Genomic DNA, 24,960 nt, shown 5'->3' with positions numbered 1-24,960 from the left:
AAAGAAGAAAATATGACAGCCTCAAAACAGAGTTACAGAAAAAAATCAGAGCAATGAAAAAGAATCCATAATTATCCTTTCACAGATACTATATTTGGTACACATTCTTATGTGTCTTTGTTTCATTATATCAAATATAACACATTAACCCCAGAATGTCTACATAAAAAACCACTTCCTAATTTAAAATGCTGTATTTACAGAACCAGACAGGCTATAGCAACTGACATTCTCTTAGCAAAGTAACAGAATCTTCCCTTTTTCACTGCAATTATATAGCTGGCACCCAACACACCTTTCAAAAAAAGGCTACTAATTTTGTTTTTTTCCCTTTGCCTTGTTGTCAAGCACTTTTTTTAGATTTCTAACTCCCAGTTCACCCCAGGATAGTACAGTTCAGAGTGTATACTGATGGGCCTGGTGTTAGAAAAAAAAGAAACAAAAGAAGATGAGCTGCTGAAAACTTGAGATGCCTAGTGCTGTTTTTCCATCCTTATACTTTTTTCTTATCAATGTGAGAGATGTATTTTCTTTCTTCAAAGTCCCAGCTGTGCCACAACAGTAATAACCACAATCTAGGTTTTAATAAAATAAAGCTGATATTTACCAAATCTGAGATCTCATAGTATTAATGATTTTGAATCCTTTTTCCCCAAAAGCATCTCTATGAACAAGAAAGTATCAAGTCCCTCTAAGGATTTATTTTTTCCTTTTTTGCAATAATAGGGGTGGAACCCAGGGCCTTTTAGTATCCTTTAAGAAATTTTTAAGGCTTTTATGTAACACCAAATGTTTTAAAGACAGGATTAAAAATATTCTTGCTTACTGATTAACCATTCGCTCATATAACATAAAGAGGCACAGCACAGAAGACTACAGAACAGAAATCAACTGACTGCCAACTGCAGATACGGAAAGTTTTACCCCTAGAATGTAATTTTTTATCAATACAAATTAAGTTGGTCAGGCAAACAAATATTTCAACCCAGAATTCTGAGAGTTCATTTGTATCATTTTAGCATGAAAGAAAAACACTGCATTTAAAAAAAAAAAATGCTTGCAAAAATTAGAGCCAACCTTTCCACTCTGACAGCGAGGTCTTCTGCAGGTCTCTGATTTGAACATTCATTGGGCTCCTGAGAGGGAGTCGCATGGCCTGAGCTTTCTCCTCCTTATTAAGAAAAAAAATAAAGAAAAAAAAGGGAGAGAAAGACACACACACAATATATTATACAATTATTTTTTGTTGTTATATAACTTTTTTTCCCCCATAGTTTTGAAGCAGGGTCTCACTAATGCAGTTCAGGCTGGCGTTGGGCTTTGTAACTCAAGCTGGTCTCAAAACAATTTTTTAAAAGATACAAAGCTTCTGGGTTATAATTTTTTTTTTTTTTTTTTTTTTTTTTTTTAGTCTTTTTCCTTTTTATCGGTACCGGGGATCGAACTCACGACTGCCTGCTTGCAAAGCAGGCGCTTATGCTGCTGAGCTAAATCCCCAGCCCCTGGGTTATAACATTTTAGTAGTATCATTTCTTAAATATTACGTATTTCCCCTTAGAGCAAAATTAAGAAATGAGCAATTATTAAACCTGAAGTTTGTATGTGGATAAAACATAAAGTAGAAGGGTGGTGAGTACTCAAGTGAAGTTCATCAAAACAAAGAAAGATAAAACACCAAGAGGCATCAGCCATGCAAGAGGTATGAATTGTCACAAGTAACCTTTACTCAAGAGCAGTGCAGAACAGGAAGTGTGCTTCCAATACATTAGCCACTAGCTACATATAGTTACTGAGCACTTAAAATGAGGCTACTGCAAGCTTAAGGGCTAAAATTTTTAATTGTACTTAATTTTAATTAAAAGAGCTACACATGGCTCTATGGTTTTGACAGTGTTACTTTCAAGGCCATGTCTGGTCTAGGGTGTAACTCTGTAGACTTAATATTGGTCCACAAAATCTGCTAATGGGGCTGGGGATTTGGCTCAGCAGTATAAGCACCTGCCTGACAAGCATGAGGTCATGATTTCAATCCCCGATTCCAAAACAAAAAAAAAAAAATCTGCTTTTGCTGATTACAGTGATTCCTGAGAGAACCTCTTTGTGTGTGTGTGTGTGTGTGTGTGTGTGTGTGTGTGTGTGTGTGTGTATCTATATATATATATGTAAAATCATTCTTCTGAGAATTTCCATCATTCTTCTAAGAATTTCCAAAGGATAGAATTTTGTGCTGGCCACCCTAAAAGGAAGTTATGGCCTTGGAATTGGTTCCTTTTACAGCCGCTGTCATGGTCCTCCTTACCACTTGCCACCAATCTGGTTCTTCTCTAATTATGAACTTAGGAAAACTAAGGACTATGAAGCCACAAAGACAGTTCAACTTCCATTAATTACTTAAAATTCTCTGTTACTCATTTGCAAAATAGGGAAACAATAACTTTACAGTGTTGTAAGAAATATATTTTAAAATAAGTAAAATGCTCAGGACTTTGAGACAGGCACATGATAGATGTTTCATTTATTATAGCAGTAGTAGAAGTAATTATTATCAGGCAAAGCCTATCTTTTCCTGCCTCTGGATTTAGTGTTATCATCTAAATTGCTTAAAATCACTCACAGTGAGAACATTTACATCTTGAGAATTATCAAGTACTAAAATTAAATGTTTTTCCTGTACCCCAGCACTCGCCTTCCAGTACATGGAAGGCTGAGGCAGGAGCATCGCTGCAAGTTCAAGACCAGTTTGGGATACACAGTGAGTTCAAAGCTAGCCTGAACTACATAGCAAGACCCTGTCTCAAAAAAAAAAGTGGTGGAGAGGGATGTAGAGCAGCAGCACAGCACCTGTCTGGCAAGTGTGAAGTTCTCAGTTTGATTCCTGGTTCCAGCAAAACAAAATAAATTAAGAGTTTTTAGCTTCCACAGAACCTTTTGTCCCACATTTATAGGCACATCATTCTAGTCAATCCTTGGCTAAGAAGTGGTAACCATTGGCAGCTACAGTGTGTTCAGTAACAAATTTACCAAAACTTTTCTTCATCATCTTTTCTTTGAGGGTGGGGAGGCAGCAGCCCTGGGGACTGAACCCAGGACCTCACTCATGCTAAGCAAAAGCTCTATCACCATTGGCTGGGGATTTAGCTCAGTAGCATAAGCACTTGCCTTGCAAGTACAGTCATGAGTTCAATCCCTGGTCCAAAAAAAAAAAAAAGAGCTCTATCACGGAGCTACATCCCAGCCCTCAAAATTTCAAAAGATATCATATGAACAATCTGAGGAAAGAAAGTTCTGGATAGTAATTTAGTTGGGTAGATCTACGACCCATAACCAAAGAATAGACTTCCAATGGTATATTACAGAATTCTCTGTTTTTGGTATTTTATTAATAAGGGACTTGAAGATGTACAATGTGTATTTGTAATTGTACAAGTAACACAAAATAGGTGTTAGCAGGGCCCTCAAACCATCTACATCGTTGCCTTTTTATTATTTTTAGAGATGGGGCCATGCAAAGTTGGTCAAATGGTACAAAAATCTTTCAGTCCTCATGCCTTGGCTTCCCAAATGCTGGAATTATAGGCATGAGCCACCATTCCTGACTTGAAATAGCTTATTTTTTTTAATAGCTGCTTAATAACATTATTTAACTGTCAGTTCCTGAATGAAAAGTTCTGGATTGGTGGAGACGGGGAGGGAGATTCAGTAAATGACATCAGCAGATAAAAGTCCCAACATAATGAAAAGTTTACCAACGGAATTTCTACTGTAAGCTTAAGAAGACAATTGAATTATCAGCGAGTATGCAATATCCTGATAAAAATACACATTATCATCTAAACTAGTCTTGTCAACAAGTAATAAAAAGGGAACCTAAATCTGATCAAACCTGTAGATTTACTAGCAATTTAGAGGAAGTAAAAAAACAAACAAAACATCATGGGATATAGTAAATTCCAAATTCTAAATAATTAAGGAAGGTGCCAGGGATATAGTTCAGCAGCAGAGCCTTCCTGGCAAGCACAAGGTTGTGAGTTTGATCCCTGAAACCAAAGGAAAGAAAACCTACAAGAAGAAGTTAAAGAAGGGATTTACACATTAAATGACTATAAAACCAATAACAATATATTGGACTCTAATTCAAACAAACTGGAAAAAAGCATGGCATAAATACTGCCCTAGATAACTGATGTGAAAAAAAGGAATTATGCTTCAGTTTTCCAGCTTTGGTGATGGAATTGTGGTTATTTTTCTAAGTTCATATCTTTTAGATACTGGTTTTCTGTTTTCGTTTTTTGGGGTTTTTTGGTCTTTTTAGAGGCAAGGTTTCATCACATGGTTCGGGCTGGCCTGAAACTATGTAGCCCAGGCTGGCTTTGAACTCATAGTGATTCTCCCACCTTAGCCTACTGAGTGAGTTCTGGGATTACAAGCATGCAACACCATGCGTGGCTTGATACTAACACATTTTAAAAGATGAAATAACAAAATAACAGAGATTTGCTTCATTTGATAGGGATGATAGTAAAGGATGGCACAGGCACAATAAAAACTGAGTAAATATTGAAAATTATTAGAACTAGATAATGAATACAATGGGTTTATTATTCTATTTTCTTTGCATTTAAAAGTACCTGCAGGGCTGGGGATTTAGCTCAGTGGCGTAAGCACCTGCATGGCAAGAGCAAGGTCTTGAGTTTGATCCCCGGTACCAAAAAAAAAAAAAAAAAAAAAGTGCCTGCAAATCCCATAGTTGTGGTTTATTTAAATGTCCCCCCCTTCCAAAAGCCTCATTCACTCCGCATAACTTAATCTTACATTTGTGATTCGTTTATTGTCTCCCACTTGGATTGGTGATGTGTTTCGCCCACCCAGGAGTAAGGCCAGGATATAGTGTAATGAAGGTGTGGCTTTTGCTTTAGCTGTCTGCAGTGGCTATGAATGGCTGCCCCACCATGCCACACTGCCTTGGAGCCAACTGATATGGACTGAAACCTCCAAGAACTCTAAGAGATAAACCTTTCCTTCCCTAACTTTGGGCGTCTGGTGTTTAGTCTCAGTGACAAGTAAAAAGTAACTAAGACAATAGTAAAAGGTTTTTAAAGAGCAAGAATATAGCTCAGTGGTACAGCACCTGCTTGGCAAGCACAAGGTCCAGAGTTCAATTCCTAGTAGTAAAAAAAAAGTTTTTTAAAAGACAAACAAATGACCCTAAAAGATTTCTTCTTTCATTTTAAAGCTACACAGCAATATGACAACACCTGAGATTTGTTTTAAATAGTTAAGAAGCAATGAGGAAAAGTGGGGGCAGAAATAACTATACTGGCCATATGTTAAATGGTTGAAGACAGGCAACAGACTCCTGAGTTTTTAATACTATTTTTTCTACTTTTATAACGTATTTAAATATTTCTGTAAAGAAATTTTTTAAAAAGCTAAAAAGGACTAAAATGAGTACTACTTCTCACGGCAGGTAAAACAGAGCTTTCAATTGCATTAAGCAAGCTAACAGCCTATTAAAACAAAATCATCAACACTCCAAGAGTGTAACAGAGTTCAGAGTGTCTGCAACAGTTAGTACAAGACACTATTCTAAATTTTTTGAAAAAGGACAAAGAGAAAAAAAAGTGATGCATTTTCAAAGAAACAGAGTTTAAAAAAGCAAACCAACCAACCCTGAAAGGAAATAGTTACTAGACCTAACAAACAAGGACTTTAAGAGTGATTATATAATTTAATGAAGTAAAGGAAACTGCTTAAAATGTAAGTGTTAAGTTGTTGTTGGCTGGTGGTTTTTTTTAAAGACATACTCTTACTACAGAGTTTAGGCTAGTCTTCAACTCACTATGTAGTTCAGGCTGGCCTCGAACTTGCAGAGATCCTTCTTTTTGCCTCAGCCTCCAGGTACTGGTTGTTGGCAACCATACCAAGTTCTGTTGTTGCTTTTTATGGTACTGGAAACTGAAACCAGGGTTTCTATACTAAGCTACACACATAGGTCATCTTTGAGATGGGTTCTTACCAAGCTGCTTTGGGCTGGAAATTTTTAATCTTAGTGCTCCCTCTGTCTCCCAAATTCTAGGACTGCAGGTCTGAGGGATGCCCAGTTTTTTTGTTTTTTTTTTTTTTAAATCGTTACTGGGGATCAACTCACAACCACCTGCTTGCAAGGCAGGTACTTATGCCACTGAGCTAATCCCCAGCCCCTAAGGGATGCCCAGTTTAAAATGCAGCAATAGGCCAGGCATGGTGGCACACATCTGTAATCCCAGCACTTGAAAGACTGAGGCAGGAGGTTCGCCATGAGTTCAAGTCCAGACTGGGCTACCCAATAAGTTCAGAGCAAGGCCATCCCAACCTATACAGTGAGACTCTTAAAACAAAACAAAATAAAACATAAACAAAACCAAAAAGATAATAATGAAATAAAAAGTAAATAAAGGGTACTCAGGAACTCTGTACAACTTTTGCAACTTCTTATAAATCAAGCTATTATAAAGTAGGCTACAGTTAGAAAGTACTAGAAATCCTATTATTAATAAACATGCCAGGGGCCGGGGATTTAACTCAGTGGCAAAGCACCTGCCTGGCGAGTGTGAGGTCATGAGTTCGATCCCTGGTACCCAAAAAAAAAAAAAAACCAGAAGAATAAATATTCAATCATTAAAAAAAAAAATATCGGGGCTGGGGATTTAGCTCAGCGGCATAAGCACCTGCCTTGCAAGCAGGCAGTCGTGAGTTCCATCCCTGGTACCGATAAAAACGAAAAAGACCAAAAAAAAAAAAAAAAAAATTGTCAAGTTTTAAAAATCCACTAGATGGCATTAATAACAGAATTAACAGTGAACAGAATCATCCAATTCAAAGAAAAAAAAATATAGAAAAAAATGAACCTATGGAACAGTACCATGACACCTAGATGTGTAATTAGCTCCACTAAGACAAGCAAAAAAGGGACATAATATCCGGAAAGAAAACAGGCCAAACTTCCCAAAATTGGTAAAAGTCATATACTCCAATTTAAAAAGGCACTAACTAGGCATGGAGGTATACATCTGTAATCGCAGCACTTAGGAGGCTGAGGCAGGAGGATTGCTGGGAATTTGAGGCCAGCACAAACTATCTAAGACTCTGTCTTGACAGCCCACCCCCACTCAAAAACAGACTTCCATTTTGTGGACAGCATTTTACAGTTAAAAAAAAAACAATTTTAAACATATTAATTCATGTGAATCTTTCAAAATCCTCTAGGCCAGGGAGATTTACAGAACTCTAAATGTCACAGTGACATTCGATGAAGTACAAACCAACTGTTGTGAACTGTACACTACCAGGGAAAGAAGGGCACATTCAATGACTCTCCTGTTCTATCACTCAATGTTAGGACTACTCTAAAATCTTAACCCCAATTTGTCTTTATTTTTTTAGCGGTACTGGGGATCGAACTCACGACCACCTGCTTGCAAGGCAGTTGCTTATGGCGCTGAGCTAAATCCCCAGCCCCTTAACCCCAATTTGAAGTTAAATAACTGTTCAGGAAAAAAACATACAATATATTTTAAGTTTTCTTTGGGGCCTTGGATATAGTAGGCAAGAACTCTACCCCTAAGCTACATCCTCAGCTCTTTACTTTTTAAAATATTAATCCATGCTCTGAGCTAGGCATGGTGAGGAGGCTGAGAAGGATAGAGTTCAAGGACAACCTGAACTACATATTGAGGCACTGTCTCAATCTTCCACCCCAAAAATAACAAAATATTAACCCATGCCTTTTAAAATGAAGTGAAAAACTATTTCCATTACACTCTACAACATACACCAACAATTACCTGTTACAGTATCTGATTTTGTATCAGCAGAGGTAAGGGGGGTCTGGCAAAGCTCTACATCCCTGGCTTGAGAGTTTTCACAAGTGTCATTAGGTTCAAATGAGGCAGACGGAGTAGACACTGAACTTTCGGACTGGCTGCCATTTGCCACTGATGTGTCACCTCTTAATAAGTGCATCTATGGAGAAAACAAGTCAGAATTTAGTAAACATAAAAAATGTAAGTTTTTAAAAGCAGATGAGAGCAAAATTTGAGTTACGTAAATTTATATAAAAAGTACAAATTGGGCATGCAGCTGGGCATGGTGGCACACGCCTGTAATGCCAGCATTTGGGAGGCTGAGGAAGGAGTATTGCTTAGAGTTTGAGACCAGCTTGGCCTACAAAGTGAGCTAAAATCCAGCCTGAACTGCATAGTGAGACCCTGTTTCAATAAGACTAAAAACAAAAACAAGACAAATTGGGCATGCACACCTCTAATCACAGCACTAGGGACCTGAGGCAGGAGGATCACAAGCTCAAGACCAGCCTGGGCTACATAGCAAGTTTGTGGTCAGCCTGGACTACATATATAGAATCTATCTCAAAAACAACGAATAAAAATTAGAAAATTCAACAAAAAAGGGACGTACACTAAACTCTCAAGTGGATGGTTCTAAAATATATAATCATAGCTGAGCAGGGTGATCCATGTCTATAATCCCAGAATTTGAGAGGCTGAGGCAGGAAGACTGCCACAAATTCAAGGCCAGCCTGGCCTAGATAGCGAGTTTCAGGCCAGCCTAGAATACATGACAAGACCTGTCTCAAAAGAAAAAAAAAAAAACAAAAAACATACTCATAAACATGACATAATCAAGGGCTAGGGATGCTGCTCAGTGTTGCAAGCACCTGCCTGGCAACCACAAGGTCCTGAGTTAAATTCCTAGTACCAAGAACAAAAACAAAAAACATGACATGATCACGTTATAGAATTCAACTGCATGCAAGCAAAAATATAAGAACATTTGTTAAAGCACACTACTTATGTCCCTTCAAATTAAAACTCTGAGAACAGTTACAAAACAAGGTTATACTGCCATATGGCATAAGTGCATGGAAGTGAGAAACTGTGAAGTTCTTAAAATATGCCAAACAATGTATAGCTGGAGTTTTACTGTGACAACAGATCTCTCCTGCAACAAACTAATGGTGATATGCATTATGTGGCTGAAGTAAGAAGTAAAGCAAAAAGAAGTCCCTCCAGTCTTTGGCATCATCTGTTTCTTCATAATGCTATTTTCAAAACCAATCTAGGCAGCCAAGTGGTCTAGCATATATCTGTAACATCTGTAGTCTCAGCTACTCAAGTGACAAAGGCAAAAAAACTGCTTGAACCCAGAAGTTCAAGACCATACTGGGCAACCTAAGCTCCCATCTCAAAACAAAAACTAAACACAATAAGCATTCCAGGAAGACAATATTTACTATAGTACTTTTTAACTGTAATGGTATTTCAGGTTCCTGAATATACAGACAATCTCTAAAACATTCCAATATCAAATTCTATGATTACAGTTGTATACTGCCACACCCAACTTCATTCTCCTTTATCTATGCAAGTAACAGTTCTATTCTTACCTGTCGGACTTTGTGAATTCTCATTACAAGTTCGTCTGCAGAAATACTTCCTGCTATTACTTCCAAAGGGATACCACTGTCTCCAATAAAGAAACTGGATGGAACACACACTACAGGATCTGTACAGTTCAATTAAGTCTAACAATTAATGTGAAACCAAAGTATAATTTAAAAAAAATCCTGACATGAAAGTGAAACAAATTACTTTTGTGAATTTCATAATATAACAATTTCTTTTTTTTTTTTAAACACATTTCTTTCTTTCTTTTCTTTTCTTTTTTTTTTTTTTTTTTGTCTTTTTCATTTTTATCGGTACCAGGGATCGAACTCACGACTGCCTGTTTGCAAGGCAGGTGCTTATGCCGCTGAGCTAAATCCCCAGCCCCAAGTTTATAAATAATTTCAATTACTATAATATTATGCTCATGGCTAATGTGTGTGACATGTAAGAGACCATATCATTTACAAGTATTTATAACCTATTTAAGTGAAGATCATATACTACATTCTTCTGTATCCTAAGTTTCTACCAGCTGCTTCTTGTCAGCTACTTTTTATTTTGTACTAGACATCGAACTCATAACCTCGCGCTTGCCAGGCAGACACTTATGCCACTGAGCTAAATCCCTCCCCCTGTCAGCTACTTCTAGCATTTCAACAAAACTGCTCCACATGGCTTTTCAATATTCTCATTTTTAAAAAAAAGCAAAAAAATCCTCTATTTTCTCATTAAGCTACAACATATTTTCTCAAAGGATGCTTTGTAATGTGATGTCTGTACAAAAAAGAGTATGTTTTCCTTAATAAAAACAATTACTAAATTTAATGAGCCAAAAGAAAGGTAAAAATATAGCATATCTATATTTAAACAAATTCTTCACTGAAAGGATACAGATTTGTGAAAACTGCAGGCAGGCTTCACTGTAAAAAAAAATCGAAAAGAAAATTACTAGATGAATGCCCTATTTTCCAAATATTGAGTTGTTTTAATAAAATTTATTGTACCAATCACACATACTTTTGTCAAACTACCAGTTCCTGTATCACCAATCAGTTGCAAGGAGAAAAGTATAATTCTTCACAAGACTTGGGGAGGGGTGGTTATTTTTATGATTTTCAGAGTAAAGAACAATTTATGTTATAATCCACAAAGTAGTGGCTGGATTTGGCAGCTAAAATAGAGTATCTAAATGTTTACTTGGCAGCAACTACATCTAAAAGCAAAATTTTAAACTGTAAAAATTAATTAATTTAAAAATTTTAAACTGTAAGATGACATAATGACTATAACTTAACTTGTGCATGTGATAATACCCTATAACAAAGGATTACAAACAAACTAAATATCCATCAACATTCATATAATCATAAAAAACAGAAAAGTATATCAAATGCTATTGTTTCTATAAAAGGCAGAAAAAATGTATTTTCTTAATTTGGCTCCTCCTGAGAAATCAACTAGATGATCAAGGATGGAAGAAAAGACTTTATAATATCACCAAGAGACAATGATCAATACAGATTAATCATACTAAGAATCAAATTAATGCTTCCAAGAAGAATTTAAGTTTTTTCTAAATATGCAATATGATCATGGAAAAATCTGAAAATATAGGGAAGTATAAAGAAAAATGTTTATCAAGAATGCTATCATCGGGGCTGGGGATTTAGCTCAGCAGCATTAAGTGCCTGCCTTGCCAGTGTGTGGTCATGAGTTCGATCCCCAGTACCGATAAAAAAGAAAAAGACCAAAAAAAAAAAAAAAAAGAATGCTATCATCTCAGAAATAACCACTCTACACTTCAGATGCATTTACTACCAAGACACACACAAATGTCCCCATAACACTATTTATTATATGATAAATAACAGTTACTTCTCAGGCTGGGCATAGTGATATACATCTGTGATGTCAGTACTTGAAAGGCTGAGACAAGAGAATTACCATGAATTTGAGGCTAGTCTGGGCTACATAGTGAGTTTAAGGCCAGGGAGAAATACAAAGTGAGACCCTCTCTTAGAAAACAAAAAACAAAACTTGTTTTTTATAACCTCGTAACACTAAATTTTATTAGTAGGCAGAATATAATAAAAACAAATCTACATCACAATGCATACTCATGCATCTGCTAAAAGAAAAATTTTTTTTTTTTTGGTACCAGGGATCAAACTCAGGACCTCATGCCTGACAGGCAGGCACTTACGCCTGCTGAGTCAAATCTCCAGCTCAAGAAATTTGTTTTTTAAAATGCTAGGAAACCAGCTGTGGTGGCACAAATCTGTAATAGCAGTATTACATGGTATTAAATGAGGCAGGAGGATCATAAATTAGAATCCAACCTGGGAAACTCAAAAACTTCAGACCTTGTCTCAAAATACAAAGCTTTTAAAAATGGGATTGAGATTTAGCTCAGTGCAAAGGTCATGGGTTCAATCTCCAATACCACCAAAAAAAAAAAAAAAAAGAAAGCTATATAAATCAATCTATATGTAACCTTAAAAATTCTGAAATTCTCATGTCTTTTACATTCCAAATAAACCTCAATATTTATTCTTCCTGCATTAACAACTCTCCAAAGTGCCTCTGGGAAGGTAAAAGACAATATGCAGAAAATGGTATGACATAATTACACGGCCAGGATTTTGGATCACTAGTACAGTGCTTGCCTACCATGTGCAAGGCTCTGGGTTCAAGCTTCAGTCCTCCCAAACAGTAACAAAGCCAAAGTGGCAGGACATGCCTATAATCTCAACATGCAGGAGAATGAGGTAAAACAACTAAGAGTTTAGGGCTGGTTTAAACAGCAAGTTTGCAGTTAGTTTAGACTATATAGCAGATATGATACTAGCCTGCATTTCATACATAGTAAGTCTTGTTTCAAAAAACCAACATAACAACAAAAACTCACTTCCTGATAAATATGCAGTTTGAAAACTGCTGTGTTGAAACATGCTGCTCTATGGTTTGCTTTATGGTATTGGTGTTAATACAATATTTACATTTACTTACTTTTATTTAGCACTGGAGGATTTTTATTTATGTACCCAGAGCCTTTGCACTTAGCTAAATTCCTAGTCCCTTTTGAAAAATTTTTGAGACAGGCTCAGTCATTAAACTGACCCATCTGGTATCAAACTTGTAATCCTCTGGCCTCCCAAAGTGCTGAGATTTAGGTGTGTACTAACACACTCAGCTTAAGGTGAAAAAGTTCTAAATAAAATTGTTTACAAACTTACAGGTAAATTTAATATTTTGATGTTGACAGTGACTTTCAAACATTGTTCATTTTGATACTATCAATATCAAGGCCAGGAATATTATGCAATTGCTAATGAATCAATATTTTTAGGCATTAATCATCAATGCCTGCTACATCATAAACAGACACAATAAGTAATATAACTTTCTGATAGAAGATATAAAGATCTTGGCAGGAAAATAAGAGAACAGAAGAACAAACTAAATGATATACTAACAATTATAATCAACAAATCCAGACCATAGGAAACTAAACAGAGAAACAAATAATTTGGTTTCTCAAAAAAATAGCATAAAAAAACAGATGAAGGAGAAGCTCAAAGACTAAGAGATTTCAGAGATCACAATGAATAGTATAGTACTTGATGTATCCTGAACCAAAAAACTAATTAGTAAAACTAGGACTCTGCTAAGACAATTGAAAATTTGAACACTGGCTGATTAATGATACTAAAGGATCTGTGATTGTTTTTGAAGCACTGTAATTAAGTTAAAAACTTAATGTCATCTTTTGTCTTGTTTTTTTGAGACAGGGTCTTGCAATGCAATTCAGGCTGGCCTTGAACTCACTAAGCAGCCCAAACCAGCTTCAAATTCATGGCAACAAGGCCTGCCCCAGGCTCCCAAGTGCTGGGATTATAGGTATGCACAGCACACCATGCCCAGCAAAAAAACCTTACTCTTTATGCTTCAGCAACACACAGAAATATTTTTGGATAAAGTGATATGACTTTATTTGTTCAAAATTACATGGCATAAATAAGAGTGGATGTGGAGCTGAGCAAACTGGCACCTCTATAATCCCAACATTGAAGCTGAGGTACTACTACAAATTCAAGGCTGAGCTGCATGAGTTCAAAACCTGCTTCAACAACACTGACAGACCCTGTCTCCAAATATCACCACTCCCAAAAAAGAAAAGAAAAATCCAAATGAGTAAACAGGTCACTCAGTTTACAAAGTATTCAACACAATTCAATGTTTTTGGCTATCTCCAAGTTCTTAGAAACTGGAGATTAGCACATGTCACATAGTTGTTTGGTAATCTATAAAAACTTGAAAAGTTTTCAGCAATATACAGCTCTCAGTATGTCATAGATATTTACAAACATAACATCAACATTCTTACAGTGTAAGAGTATACCACAAATCACAACCAAAGACCATAAATTATAGAACAAAAGAAGTAATGAAATAGTTAAAAGATGAGCAAACCTTTTGGTATCAATTTTAATAGCAACAAAACTATTTGAAGATGCTTCAGTCACTTTTTCATCTTCCCAACTTGCAGCCATCTGTATAGACTGTTCATCATCACCTGAAAAACATTTCAAGGATTGTTACATCATAAAGCCATGGTTTGTTGATTATAAACTCTTTTCCCTAGAAAAGCCAAACTTCAAATAGAGTACAATTTCACAAACACTATTTCTACCAAATTTGAAAACCAATCTTTTCAGGTCTAAGAATGTAGTTCAGCAGTAAAAAGCTTGCCTAACAAATGACACCCTGAATTAAACCCCCCCACACACACACTTGCCAGTACCACAGGAGGAAAAAAAAAGAAAAAATTTTTTCCATAAAATTAGATACACTCTGTTCACATAATAAAGAGCAATGAAGCAAGGAGTGGTAGCACATGCCTATAAACCCAGTGCTCGAGAAGGCTGAGGCAGGAGGATTGTTGGTTGCAAGTTCGAGACCAGCCTGAACTACATAGGAAACCTAGTCTCAAAAAAAAGAAAAAAAAAAAAAAAAAAAAAAAAAGCAATGAAAAACCATATATTGCAATATTCATAATACCACTCATTTTTCTAAGAGACATCCAAATTATAATTCCCAATGCATCACAAGAATAAGTCATGGGGGGCTGGGGATTTAGCTCAGCGGCATAAGCACGTGCCTTGTAAGCAAGCGGTCATGAGTTCGATCCGATAAAAAGTTAAAGAAAAAAAAAAAAGAACAAGTCATGGGTAGAAATGTATAGTACCGGTGCTGGGGATTTAGCTCAGTGGCATAAGCACCTGCCTTGCAAGCAGGCGGTCGTGAGTTCGATCCCCGGTACCGATAAAAATGAAAAAGACAAAAAGAAATGTATAGTACCTATTTTGGTTTTTGTACATAGGGCTAGAAAATTAAAGTGCAACAATCTTTTTTACGTACCACTTTTCTGTTGTGTTCTACATCTCAGTATAGCAACATTTAATCACCAAACTTCCTTCAAGCTACAGAGGTAAGTTCAATTCTGTTTGTAGTTCAGGACTTGCCTTTTACTATAGATATGCTAACTGTAAAAGCTGTGCCTTGCTATAACATAATGAGGAAAGATGTAGGTAGTACTGACTGCACAAGAGTAGGTACCAAAGAGCAACATGGAAGACTGGAAATGTTCCATATGTAGATCTAGATGACAGGTCAAATTTCATCAACTTGTTCATTTAATATATATTCTACAAAAAATATTCTTTTAATGTGGTACCTATCAAAAGATTGCTTCAAGTTTACAACCATATCTAGATTCTCATAATCTTTGCCCACTTATTGGTGGGCAGAGGGCAATTTAAATCACGGAAAAGAATTTCTAAAATTAGCAGAGGTAAGAGCTTTCTCAAAGATGAGTAACTTTTATCAATTTAGAAAGTCTTTAAAAATGTTTTTAGGAGCCAGGTGAGGTGGCACAGTCCTGTAAGCCCAGCAATTGGGAAGCTAAAGCAGGAGGATCTTTGCAAGTTCGAGACCAGCTACAAAGTGAGCCCAAGGCCAGCCTGAACCGCAGTGACTCAAAAAGACAAAAAAAAAAAAAATGTTGGGGAGGTAGCTCAGCAGCACAGTGACTGCCTGGTAAGCATGAGGTCGTGAGTTTGATCCCCAGTACCAAAAGAACAAACAAATAACAATGTTTTTAGATAGCTTTTATTTTACAAAAATGAGGTCATTATTTACCGACTGGTACTTTCTTCCTCAGCAGAGAGTGCAGTGATGAGTACCTATGGTCTTAAACATAGGCTGGGTAATTTGAGCAAAGATATCCTTCTTTCATTTCCTCAAAGTAAAACCAAAGTTCAAAGTAGCAGTCTTGTGGGACATACACATCAGGCTCCCAAATGCCTCTCTAAATGCATTTCCCTAAACAGTAATCTCTTGCAATTCCTCTCTATTCTTCACATATGAAAAAAATCCCAGTTTTATAGCCTTGGTACTAGTTTCCTCTGCTTGAAATGTTCTTCCTCCAAATATAGTGGTACCTTAGTTCATTAAGACTTTTGTTTTCAAACAGTTTGGTTCACAAACTGAAATGTCTTGCAAATTTTTGTGTTTGTTTGCTTTTATTTTTTTTGCAAACTGCAGTATGATCACTGCCACCTTCTCCAGAATCACTGAACAAATTAAGTTCATTAATCAAAATCCACTCTATCTACATGGTTAGCTCTTAATTCCCTTAATGTGTTCCCAATGGCTTGAACTACCCATGGTACAAGCATGACTGTCCACTGCATAGCCTGAAACCACCTAACGAGACTGTTTCACACCACCCAACGGGAAAGTAATATATGTACCATCAGTGGCTCAACTAGCAAGAATGTAACATGTTGAAATCAGGGCCCAGTAAAAACGAAAAGGACAAAAAAAAATTTTTTTAAAAAGGGGTTGGGGATTTAGCTCAGCGGCATAAGCGCCTGTCTTGCAAGTGTGTGGTCGTGAGTTCAATCCCTGGTACGGATAAAAATGAAAAAGAAAAAAAAAATCAGGGCCACCCAACAACAAGAGATATGAATTATGACCTCATTATAAATGTGTTAAATCTCTGCTCAAATTAACACTTTCTCAGTAAAGCTATTCCTAATTTAATCTAATCTCTAAATCTAATCCCGAAAACTACTTTTCCGACACTCCCAAAGCTCCCTAATCTCCATATGTAGATCTAGATGACAGATATTCAAATTTTTCCTCTGTATTACTTTTTTTTTTTCCCTCTGTATTACTTAACACTTTCTAATACATTATGTGTTTTAATTACATTATTTTCTTTTTCCCCTAACCAGAAAGAATGTTGCATGAGGGCAAGGACTGTTTTCCCTATTACCAAAAGACAAAATCCCTACAAAAGAACCAGAAATACACTAAGTACTTAGCATAGTAAGCACTCAGTACATATTCTGTGGAATGAATAGCTAAATGTGAGGTACAGTGTAGTATGTGTCTTGGCCTGTCTACATTTGAGTCTAATGCTGTGAATTTGAATGTATTTTGTGTGAGATGAGATGAAGGAATATCAGTGATAAAAGTTTGAGAATCTGACCATGGATAGAACGTACCCACAGATCAGGACCAAAAAGAACACCTCTTCTGGCAGACTCCCAGATGCTCAGGTGCAGAGTAAAGGAAGATTACCACTTGCAAGTGAGAATTCTGAAAGCATCTTCAGAGACCATGGGGTGAGAAGAGATGATGAAATTCCAAGTAAATGATTCAACAATCAACCTAGAAAATAGCTATATGGAACATTCTTTTTTTTTTTTTTTTTTAAATCGGTAGCGGGATCGAACTCACGACCGCCTGCTTGCAGGGCAGGTACTTATGCCTCTGAGAATCCACAGCCCCTATATGGAACATTCTTATGACATACTCTGTGAATTCTTTTCACTCATTCTTTCACATATTTACTATCTCAGTTTTGTTTTAGGCATTGGCTACATATTAAATACAAAACAAATGAAACACTGCCCTTCACAGAGCTTAAAATCTTTTTTCTTTTGAGATGGCACTATGCAATTCAGGCTGGCCTCAAACTCATAATGACCCTCCTGCCTCAGCCTCCTGTGTGCTGGGATTACAGGCTTGCATTACCACGTCCAGCAACAGAGCTTAAAATCTAACAGTTCAAAAAACGTTAATAGGTATACAATTATAAACATGTAGTAAAACTACTATGACAGAAACCAACAAGGAAGCCTTCTCTGAGATGATAGTTAAGATAAGCCCTAAAGAATAAAAGGGCTGAACCACACCAATAGCCAGAAAAGTTCACTCAACAGAAGGAATACACGTGTATGCAAAGAACTGTGGAACTAAAAATGTCATGAATAAAGGCAGCAATCTAAGAGAAATCTAAGAGTTAAAAAGGCAAAGATGACTTCCACAACTGGATATTCAGTAGTGCTACTTATACTACCTATTCAGAAATACAACATAAGGAGAAAAACAGGCTTAGCCAAAAAATATACTTTTAGGCTTGAGAATCAATCCTGTGCAGGATCTTGTTGGGAATGTTATGATCGTCTTCTTTTTTTTCTTTTTGTACCAAGAACTGAACTCTTGACTTCGTACTTGCCAGGCAGGCACTGAGGCCACTGAGCTAAATCCCTGGCCCTCAATGGGAATGTTACACAAGTAGCTGGAAGGATGGCTTTGCTTCTTGACAGGTTGGTGTTTCCATTCCCTAATCATTTGGTTGGAATCCCAAGACATACCTTTGCTGCCAGTGTCTAAGTCCATGATAGCCTTATGGCGGCAGCAACAGCTTTGCCAAAAGAGTAGAAAACTGAATGGAATTCTCAACTCAGTGAGTTTCCTCAACACATTCAGGACATACTATGTTCCTGCTAGCTTAAGCTACCAGTGATACATACATGACTGTTCCATCAGGTGGAATGGGACAGTCATGCATGTAGCTATCAGTGAACACTTATGGGATTAGTCATTGCTAAATTCAGTATCTTAGGTTTAAATTAAATTAAAAATTAAATTCTCAGCCACTCAATCAAATTGAGTGCTCCTAAAATTTTAGGAGAAATCACTGTACGTTGGTGGTATCAGCAATATTCAACGTGAATGCACTTGGTATCAGCAGTGTCAAAGCAAAGACACTTGAGCACAAACGCTAAAGCAGATTTCACACCCTTACACAGCCTTATACAGCCTAAAAAATCTCAGCTGCTCAAACTTAAATGCTTCATGTTCTATATTAGTCCAAAAAGGCATTAATGTCTGACATTAAAAAGTTTTCATCAGCTTCACAAAAGTGATCAGTAGACAGACATCTTTGCTTGAGCTCTTTGTCAAATTACTCTACTAAAACCAAATCATTCTGTTTTGCTTCTTTTAGACAATTACAACAGAAAATATGTTAATTTGCTTCGTTAAGTAGAAACACTCTCTGACATCAACTGTACGAATTATTTAATTCACCTATGAAAATTTCATTAAATAAAGCCAAGTGACATGTGTCTATAGTCCAAACTATTTGGAAAACTGAGGCAGAAAACAGGCTAGCCTGGGCAACAGAGCAAGACCCAGTCTCTCAGAAAATAAAAATATATACATATATATACAAACATGCATACAAGTTGCCTAAAAAGGTTCCCACTTGAACTGTTCTATGAATCAAAGTATACTATTGAGACTTTCAGATTATAAATATAAACACATACACGTGTGCACATGCACACATGTGTGTCCAATACATACTTTGGTGTGGGAAGTGGGGGCTCCCGGAGATTGAACCCAACGCCTTCAGTATGCTAGGCAAGCAAGATATCTATTTTTCTACTAAATTGTTATTTACTATGGAGGTCTTAAATCTAAGACAATTTTGACTTCTGGATATGTTCTTCAACTATAAACAAAGCTCTAGGGAACCTGTAAGTGTTGTAATTTTATGAGTCTAGTGCCTATAATTCCTAGTGAAATTAAACCTGTTTCGTCTTGGGGACTAACCAATTAAAAGGCTAGAAAAGCTACCAGTATCTTCGAACAGATCAAAGGAAACTCCTTTGTCAGTGCATGAAAAGTCTTCCTGCAAACATCCGACATAGTTATTTATATTCCAAACACATGTAATACCTGCTCATCAATAAAAAGTTAACTGAAAAATATATAAACACCCACAGCCCCAATGTACAAGACCTGTAACTTTATTTCAACTTTTTTTTTTTTTTTTTTGTGACAGGGATCAAACTCATGACTTCATGCTTGCCAGGCTTATGCCACTGAGCTAAATCACCAACCCCTATTTCAATAATTTGCACTGCTATTTTCTGAATGAATTTTGAAATAATCAAATCTAGCACTCTGGGTTGCAGATGTAGCTTAATGATAGGTAGATTACTAGCATACCACTACCAGGAACGTGGGCTGGATTCCCAAAATGGCACTACCCGCTTTACAGTTTACCCTGAGAGTCACTTGAGCAGCTGTTTACAAACTGACATCCAGATTGTTGCTGGGGCAGGTGTCATTTCAACCAATCAATTCTTGCAATTTTTGGTCATCCTATATTTAAATGATTTGGCTGGTAAGTAAAACTATTTCTTTTTTCACATTGATTTTAAGTTATTATCTCAAGAGTGTGGATACACAGGCAAGACTGAATTTAGATTTATATTGCTTGGGGCTGGGGATTTAGCTCAGCGGCATAAGCACCTGCCTTGCAAGCAGGCGGTCGTGAGTTTGATCCCCGGTACCGATAAAAAAAAGAAAAAAGAAAAAAAAAAGTGTAAAAGATTTATATTGCTCACCATGTACTAAAAGAAAATCAAAATAGACAAAAGACTAAAATATTAAAACAGCAACATTTAATCTCCTGGAAAACAAAGGTAAAATTCTTGAAGACACATGCACAGGTAAAATTGCCTGGAAAACAAAGGTAAAATTCTTGAAGACCAAATAACATCAAGAATTAACAAATGAAGGGCTGGGAATTTAGCTCAGTGGCACAAGCGCCTGTCTGGCAAGCACAATGTCCTGAGTTTAATCCCCGGTACCCCACATAAAAATTCCCATTAAGAATTAACAAATAGGGGCGAGGTTTGGTGGTACACTTCTGTAATTCCAGCACTCAGGAGGCTGAGGCAGGAGGATTACAGCAAGTTTGAGACCAGCCCAGGGTACAAAGTGAGCCCAAGGCCAGCCTGAACTACACAGCAAGACAATGTCTCAAAAAGACAAAAAAAAAACAAACAAAAAAAATGGAGTTATAATAAATTATATAGCTTCTGCACAGCAAAGAGAACAACCATCAGAATGTAAACAACCTACAGAATGGGAAAAAAAATTTTGCCAAAATTTAAACCAAGACAGAGGACTAACATATAGGCCAGTGGTGGTAAATCTTTGGTTCATATGTGGCAGTGGGTTGTTTGCTATCATTGAAAGCTTTAAAAGGTTTACCATCAGGGGCTGGAGATTTAGCTCAGCGGCATAAGCGCCTGCCTTGCAAGCAGGCAGTCGTGAATTCAATCTCCAGTACCGATAAAAAGGAAAAAGACCAAAAAAAAAAAAAAAAAAGGTTTACCATCACTGGTCTAGACTATAAAGAACACAAAAACAATTAGACCAGCCAGGGATATAGCTCAACAGCACAAAGCCTGCCTGGCAAGTATGAGGTCCTGAGTTCAATTCTCAGAAACAAAAAAATTTTTAAAAGACAATTAGACCCCCAAAGTAGAAGACTCAATCAAAAAATGGACAAGTGAAAAAAACAGACACTTCTCAGAAGAAGTACATAGCACAAATGGCCAATAATTACATGAAAAAATGTTCAACAACTCTGACCATTAGAAAAATGCAAATCAAACACCACCAAGGTGCACAGTGGTGCATGCCTCCAATCCTAGCATTTGGGAGACAGAGACAGGAGGGTTGGCATGATTTGAAGGCAGCCTGAACCATCAAAGGAAACACTATTAAGAAAAGAAAACAAAACAACACTGAGACTCCACCCTACTCCAGAAATAAAGGCTATCCTCAAGAATTTGTACAGTAACAAAAGCTGGCAAAGCTGATACGACTACAGGAAAAAACAAACATTTAAACTTGGTGGAAATGAAAACTATGCAACTACTGTGGAAATCAATATGGCAATTCCTCGAAACACTAAAGATAAAACTTCCATTTGATCCAGCTATTCCTTCTAGGTAGTTTCTTGAAAAAGATAAAGGTATCCTATCACACCAATACATACTACTCATGCTTACAGCGGTACAACTGATAATAGATAAATCTTAGAAGTATGCTCTATGTCCATCAACAGATGAACAAAGAAAACGTGGAATGTATACACAATGGAGTACTACTGTGTCATTAAGACCAAGCAGTTAAATTGATAGTAGGAAAACAGATGCACCATATACCATGATGTTAAATGAAATAAAGCAGACACACAAGCGTAAATGTCACAATGGTTTCTCACACATGAGAAACTGTTAAAGAGCAAAACAAGTAGGAAACACGGGGGCTGGGGATTTAGCTCAGTGGCGTAAGCACCTGCCTTGAAAGCAGTTCGATCCCTGGTACCCATAAAAATGAAAAAGACAAAAAAAAAAAAAAAAAAGTAGGAAACACGAAGATAAATCCTTTTGGTTTTTGAGACAAGAGTTTTTCTATACAGTTCAAGCTGGCCTTGAACTCACTGTAGCTCAGGCAATTTTCCTGCCTCAGCTTCCTCAGGGCTGGGATTACAGACACCGTGCCCAGCCAGGGAGATATGCTTTACAAATGTTAAGGAAATCCAGATAGAGGAAGAAGAGAGAGAAGTAAAAAAAGTTATACACATGTACTAACTTTCCACAATGAATAGAGTCATTATGTGTTACATATATACATGTACTAATAAAAAAGCTTAATAATAAAAAATTTTCAGAGAGCCTTTGAGGAATGTTTGGACACCATCAATTGTGTTTATTTAAAAAAAAAAAATCACTATGGCCATGTTAGTACACACCTGTAATCCCAGCATTCTGGGAGGTTAAGAGAATAGGACTGCAAGTTTAAGCCTATCCTGTGTAACTTTAAGAACTTGTCTTAAAAAATTAAAAGGCTGGGGGCTGGGGATTTAGCTCAGCGGGCATAAGCGCCTGCCTTGCAAGCAGGCAGTCATGAGTTCAATCCCTGGTACGGATTAAAAAAAAAAAAAAAAAAAAAAAAAAATTTTAAAAGGCCTGGAGATGTAGCTCAATGCAAAGGCCCTGGGCTCAATCCTCAGTACCACCAAAAAAAACCACCATAGTTTCAACTTATTTCTATACTAATTTAAATTGCTACATAAATATCCAGAACTCGGGGCTGGAGGTTTAGCTCAGCGGCATAATTGCCTGCCTTGCAAGCAGGCAGTCGTGAGTTCAATCCCCGGTACCGAAAAAGACAAAAAAAAAAAAAAAAATCCACAACAGTTCAATATTTTTCCTTAGCAAAAAACAAGCTACTAAAGCTACTAAAATTATTTTACTAAGATGTAAATTCTTTTTGTAACCTATATTGAATTCGTAAGTGTAATGTCATTTACTGTATTTCCTTTTTATTCTATTCTTACTTCATTACAGCAGTAATTTATGTAAAGTGTAACCACAGCGCACACAGCCTAACACAATCTAAACTACTCAAGCTCTTCTAGTTAACAGCAGTAAGCTAAAAATTTAACATAACTAAAACTTTCAAACTTAATGCCAAATATTCGTATTTCAGCAATTTGTTTTCACTGCAGTGTATAGTTAAAAAGCTACTAGAAGTTGCCAGTGAATTAAACAGTTACTAAACACAAGTAGTTGAAGGAATACACTTCAAATTAATAATTATTCCAAACACTGATCCATGTAATGACAATAAGCAAAATCACAGAGGCAAATAGTTTACAATAAATCCGCAAGACTTCAGTAAACAGGTGAATACGCGGGAAAATAACTCAAAACGACACAGGATAAATAAATTAGTATACTTCCTCAAAAACTGTTTTTAGTGGCACACACCACCAAAATCCCTGCACTCAGGAGGCTAAGGCAAGAGGACAGTTGCAAGTTACAGACCAGCCTGGGCTACAAAGTGAGATCCTGTCTCAAAAAGACAAAAAACCAAAAACATAACAAAAAACATATTGAGTTCAGGACTGAAAATAACGAAGGGGAAAAATCTGGAATTTAATGTGTAGTTAAATCGGGTATCGAACTCACGACCGCGGGCTTGCAAGACAGGGGCTTATGCCGCTGAGCTAAAACCCCAGCCCTGAATGTGTATTTCTCTTAAACTAATGGTATAAATTTAAAAATCCAACTTAAAACAAAGTAGTTATTTCACCTTACACGCACCCAGCACTACCACAAGGTAAATAAAACCTCTATAAAGCTCAAAAGTTTACTTACCAACCGAAAACACGAGGTGGTTTCTCTTTGTTACTTACCGATGACACAGCTTTCTTCCTGACAGTCCACAACTAATTACGAACCCGAATGCTTGCCTAAGGCCCGTTCCTATCCCTACCTGCACAGGAAGAACTAAACGGGCGTCCAAGCATCAGAAAGAGGGGAATCCGAGGCGGGGAGGGGCGCGGGCAGCAAACTGAGGTCCGCTCCCCCGGCGGCCGAGTGCGAGGCTCGGCGGGGCCGAGCGGGCCTGCTCGCCGGGTCCCCCATCCCCACTCGGGGAGGTGTTGGCGGGGTCACGGCTGACAATGCCTCCCACCAGGACGCCTGGCTAGGCGGCTCAGCCCGCCGTACCGCAAACCGGGGGTGGGGTGGGGGGTGTGAAGCGGGGCCCTGCGGAGGGCTGAAGAGAGGCCGAGGACGCCCGAAGCTCAAGACGCCGGGCGCTGGCGTCGGCCTGTACCCCAGGGGAGACGGCGATAGGATCCCCGGTGCGGGAAGCAAATGGGGCCTGCGGCCAGGCGAGGGCAGCCTGGGCACCTGCGGCAGGGGAGCGAAGGTAGGCCCGTGGCGTGTCCCGGCCGTCTCCCGAGCCCGAGCCCGAGCCCGAGCCCCCTTCACCTGCCACGAACACCACGAACACCGCGCCGCTCCTCTTCGCTGACGCGATAGCGGCTGGAATGGCACCCTGGAACCACAGCATCGCTCTCCTCAGGCCTTGTTGCTCGCTCGAAGTGTAGTCGCCGCGGTCCCGGAGCCGGCCCCGCCTTCCCGCTTCGTCTAGTCCAGCTGCCACCGCTGGCCCAGCCCCAGCCTCCCTCGGCTCACAACCGCGCGCGCCTGACTGCGACCGTCTAGGACGCGCGCAAGCGCGCGCTTCACCAAACGCGCCCCGCGTCACGTGACGCCAACGCGCCTCCGTCCACTATTGCGCCTCGGGGCCTTGTTTCCTTAACAAATCGGTGCGTGCGCGCGCCCGCTAGGACCGCAGCCCCGGAAGTGGAAGCAGGCCGCGGGAAGGATGACTAACCGCTATGGCTTGTCGGCGTCTCCTGCAATGAGGCATGTCGGGAATTGTTGTCTTCTTGGGCACAATTGCTTCCTGTCTGTGGAAATGTTAACTGTGG

At 38.0% G+C, this 24,960-nt stretch overlaps 1 protein-coding gene across 1 annotated transcript in view; it reads right to left on the bottom strand.

Moving 5' to 3' along the window:
* Ubxn4 (UBX domain protein 4) overlaps window positions 1-24,708 on the bottom strand; it is a 54,185-nt gene extending 29,477 nt beyond the window's left edge. Inside the window, exons 1-6 of the mRNA XM_063259011.1 lie at window positions 24,455-24,708; window positions 13,917-14,019; window positions 10,335-10,363; window positions 9,443-9,561; window positions 7,824-8,001; window positions 1,078-1,171 (exon numbers count right to left, since the gene is read on the bottom strand). Coding sequence (XP_063115081.1) covers window positions 1,078-1,171; window positions 7,824-8,001; window positions 9,443-9,561; window positions 10,335-10,363; window positions 13,917-14,019; window positions 24,455-24,536 — 605 coding nt within the window. The 5' untranslated portion in view covers window positions 24,537-24,708. The remainder of the gene's footprint in view (window positions 1-1,077; window positions 1,172-7,823; window positions 8,002-9,442; window positions 9,562-10,334; window positions 10,364-13,916; window positions 14,020-24,454) is intronic.
* Window positions 24,709-24,960: the final 252 nt, after the last annotated feature.

This window comes from Cavia porcellus, unplaced genomic scaffold, assembly GCF_034190915.1.
Source record: "Cavia porcellus strain 051 isolate PalLab524CR breed Dunkin Hartley unplaced genomic scaffold, mCavPor4.1 scaffold_12, whole genome shotgun sequence".
NCBI classification, from domain to species: domain Eukaryota; kingdom Metazoa; phylum Chordata; class Mammalia; order Rodentia; family Caviidae; genus Cavia; species Cavia porcellus.
The sequence above is the reverse complement of the archived record's forward strand: the minus strand, read 5'-3'. Positions and strand labels throughout refer to the sequence as shown.